Source organism: Caenorhabditis briggsae (assembly GCF_000004555.2).
Source record: "Caenorhabditis briggsae complete genome, chrX, whole genome shotgun sequence".
Taxonomy (NCBI): Eukaryota; Metazoa; Nematoda; class Chromadorea; order Rhabditida; family Rhabditidae; genus Caenorhabditis; species Caenorhabditis briggsae.
This window is the reverse complement of record NC_013491.2, coordinates 18,798,452-18,801,959: the sequence shown is the minus strand read 5'-3', so window position 1 is coordinate 18,801,959 and position 3,508 is coordinate 18,798,452. Positions and strand designations below refer to the sequence as shown.

The following is a 3,508-nucleotide window of genomic DNA, read 5'->3' as shown; positions in this document are numbered from 1 at the left end:
CGGTTAGTGAGAGTTCGAATTCCACAAAAAATTGGGTGCAATTGGTCACTGATCACTTTTTGTCTTCTTCTACCTTTATTTCCTAATTGCCTCCGATGCCACTGAAAATTCCTTTTGTTAAATGACTCATTGTCTCCTTTACTGTTTTCTCTAAGCACCGCCCATTAGTGTTCTCCTCCTACCCCATTCACTTTTGAAAGACGTCGCCTCACTATCATTTCTTCCTATTCTAGAACATTCTTGGTTGTTTTCAAATCGTTTTCAAAATGGCTGCGGCCAAAGCGGAGCTTCTACCTTTATCTTTTTTCCTGAAAACGACATAAACGTTATCATAAATTTAATAAATAATTTCCGAAAAGAAATTCCGAAATGAACTCTTTTCTTGACACGCTACCCCATTCCTTCTTTTTCTTTCAATGTCAACTTGTTTGTGATGATCTTATCAGTGTGCCCCGCGGGTTGAGTTCTATAAAAGTCAACCGGGGTGAGAAAAGGAGTATTGCCAAACTAGTTATCATTTTCTTTTTTGCAGAAGTTGCATTTTCACTTTTCTTACATATGTTTGTGTGATTTGCAAGTTAAAAACGTGACTTCATTTTCAGCACCAATGGCACTGTTCTCACCAGTCATCCGTCCGGAATTCAATCTCTATGAGAGAAAAAAGCCACAACCAAGACAACGAACCAGAACCACTAACTCACAGCTGGCCCCAAAAATTTCAACAGGTTGGTTTTTAAAACTACGGTATTCGTTTGAGCTTATCAATTTTTAGGAAAAGAAGGAACCTCACTCGATTCACTTCTGGACAAACATCAAAGAATGATGATGCTTCGTACCCGTCGTATGGAGTCAAGGTAAACCCATCAGATACTTATTAGCCGCGATTGTAGGTACTGTGAGCGATGATCGTTAGATTAACCGGAAAAAAGTGCTGTGTTGTCTCTTTTTGGGTGCATGTTCATGTGTTCTGAAACGTGCCAGAAGATAAAACGGCTGCGAAAATCGAGAATTGTTATAATCCGGATAATGGCAGGGTACTTATTTTGATAACAAAAACTGTCACGTAGGGAACTATGAGTAATGAATGTTATTCTAGAGAAAGGTCAAAGGGTGTTAAGGTGGTTGTGACCTGAATACTGTAGAATAGATAGAGGTTCAGGTTATCAGAATTTGAGAAGGTTTTGAAGGTTACTGTAACACATCTATGTTAGCTTAAAATAGGAAACTGGGATGGGAATAAGCCAATTTACAGTACCGGCCAACAAGATATACAAAAACGTATTTTTCAGCTTCTCTCTGGCCATTTTGATAATTTTAAAAATTCTGGAGCTCAGTTTTTAAGTTTCCGATAATTTTGGAAACTTGGGAGGGTAAAAAACAAGCCTAGATTGAAATGAATTGCATTCGCAGAGTTTTTTGAAAATTCCCAGTTATTCAGATCTTTGACGATTTCTGAATGACACCTTTTTTTGTCATTTTGTACTGAAAACGTGAAAAAAAAACTGATTTTTTTCTGAAGTCGTAATGGCTGAAAACAGGATTTTCGAGAATTTCTGTCAATGCAAAGTTTCCAATCTAGGTCTGTTTTACAACCTCCATAATTTTCAAAAGGATCGGCCACTTGATAGCCGAGCTCCAGACTCTTGAAATTGGTTAAAATCAACTGAAAACCACGTTTTTGTATATCTTATTGGTACTGTAATTTTAAATTCCAAGAACTAGAACATTTTTTATTATCTCATTCTGATAGGCTTTTGTAAGTCAACAAAAAATCACACGGCAACTAGTTATGGTACCATTTCCCAATCATAAACATACCCTGCACCCTCTTAATTTTATTACCACCACTACCAATTATCACTAATTTCCAGATGCAAACGTCGCAGTTACACGTATCTGGCCTCTCGTTGCCCTGCAATCACCGAAATGGACGAGGAAGAAACCGAGGACGACACTGGCCTCGGGAGGGCACAAGAATTTACAACCGGCGCACATCAGGCACCCGTCATTGCTCCAATCACGGTACGTGTACAGAAACTCTGGTTAATGACCGAACTCGTGACCCATGTCGTGGAATGCTAGAGTCAATTGAATTATGGCTTTTCAACTATCAGCATCATGGATTATTTATTTTTAGACGATTCACGAGGCATCGGAAGAGGAGTTCCCGCGGGTTGCACCGTCTATTTCGGACACATCATCATCCTCTTCTACGAGATCGAAGAAGAAAAATGTGCTGTCATACATCAACGAATGGGTCAGAAGTCGTTCTTTCCGGAAGCAAAAGAATGCATCGGCTAAGGAAAACGGACCATTCTAAACTCACAAAAATTTATGCATATTATCCTAAACCTACTAACGTTCACCGTTTTCTAAACGGGTCCCCTTAGTTAGCAACCCCTGATATTTCATCATTCCTCTACAGTACTTTTCCTTTTGAGCTTTTTTTCTGTACAGAATCGTCAAGAATGTTCTTGAAGGTGTCGTGTTTCTTTCAATAAAGTGTACATATTATATTTATTCGTCATCATTTTTAAATGCTCCAAAACAATAGACTGTTATGGCTCTGCGCCTGTTTCACTTTCAATGTTTCGAAACACTGATAAGCTGTTATCAATCTATTGCCCAAACGGCCACTGTCAACGAAATTTAGTGATTGTAAATATGAAAATTTTTAGAAAAAGCGAGAAAAAGGGTAAAGATTGATTGCGTAAAGTAATGAAACTGAAATGGATGAGTTGATGAGTGTTTCAGGTTGTTTGTAAGCAACATCCCTTTTTTTGATGAATTGCAGAGAATATTTTTAAAAACGGCTTATGTATAAGGTCTAGAATGCCATTTTTAAATATTTCCGATTGAGGTTCGCATGTTCGATACATCTGAATAAAAAAAATCCTAAAGTTTATAATTCTGTTTTCGTCGTTGATTGTTTTTACTAGTTTAAAAAAGCAAACTCACTAGTTTGAAAAATTGAACTTCAAAAAAAATCCGAAATGTTCCAAAGTTCCAGAAACTTCAAAATTGGAAAATTCCAATATTCCGAAGTTCCAAAAATTTCAGAATTGGAAAATTCCAAGATTTCGAAATTCTCAAGTTTTGAAAATCGGAATTTCCGATATTTCGAAATATTCTGAAAGGCCATTCCGAAAATCCCTGCATTTATCCAGATGTAAGAAACTTCCGTTAATCGGAATTATCTAAAATTGGCATTTCAGACCCTAAACTTCCAGGGTAATAGCAAAAAACATAAAATTGTAATCACTGTTTAAAATTTGATGATGTTTTGTTGAGGAAAAAAATTACCAAAAACCGGAAAAAATCTATTTTTGCGCCGGGAAAATTGAAAATGTTTATTTATTGACAATTGAGTTTGAAGACTAAAAACTACAAACGAACACGAATTTCCGTATAAATCGGTTGAACATATTCCAATCCATGAGCCGATAAATGAGCGCCAGTTGTGAAATAAGAAAAACCATTTGAATCAAAATACTGGAATTGATTCATT

General features: G+C 36.6%; 1 protein-coding gene across 1 annotated transcript; it reads left to right on the top strand.

Moving 5' to 3' along the window:
* Window positions 1–607: 607 nt before the first annotated feature.
* On the top strand, window positions 608–2,320 carry CBG07534 (the record flags this gene model as incomplete). Its single annotated transcript, XM_002645765.1, has 4 exons — window positions 608–725; window positions 773–854; window positions 1,872–2,022; window positions 2,138–2,320. 4 exons carry the CDS (start codon window positions 608–610, stop codon window positions 2,318–2,320), a joined length of 534 nt encoding a protein of 177 aa, XP_002645811.1.
* Window positions 2,321–3,508: the final 1,188 nt, after the last annotated feature.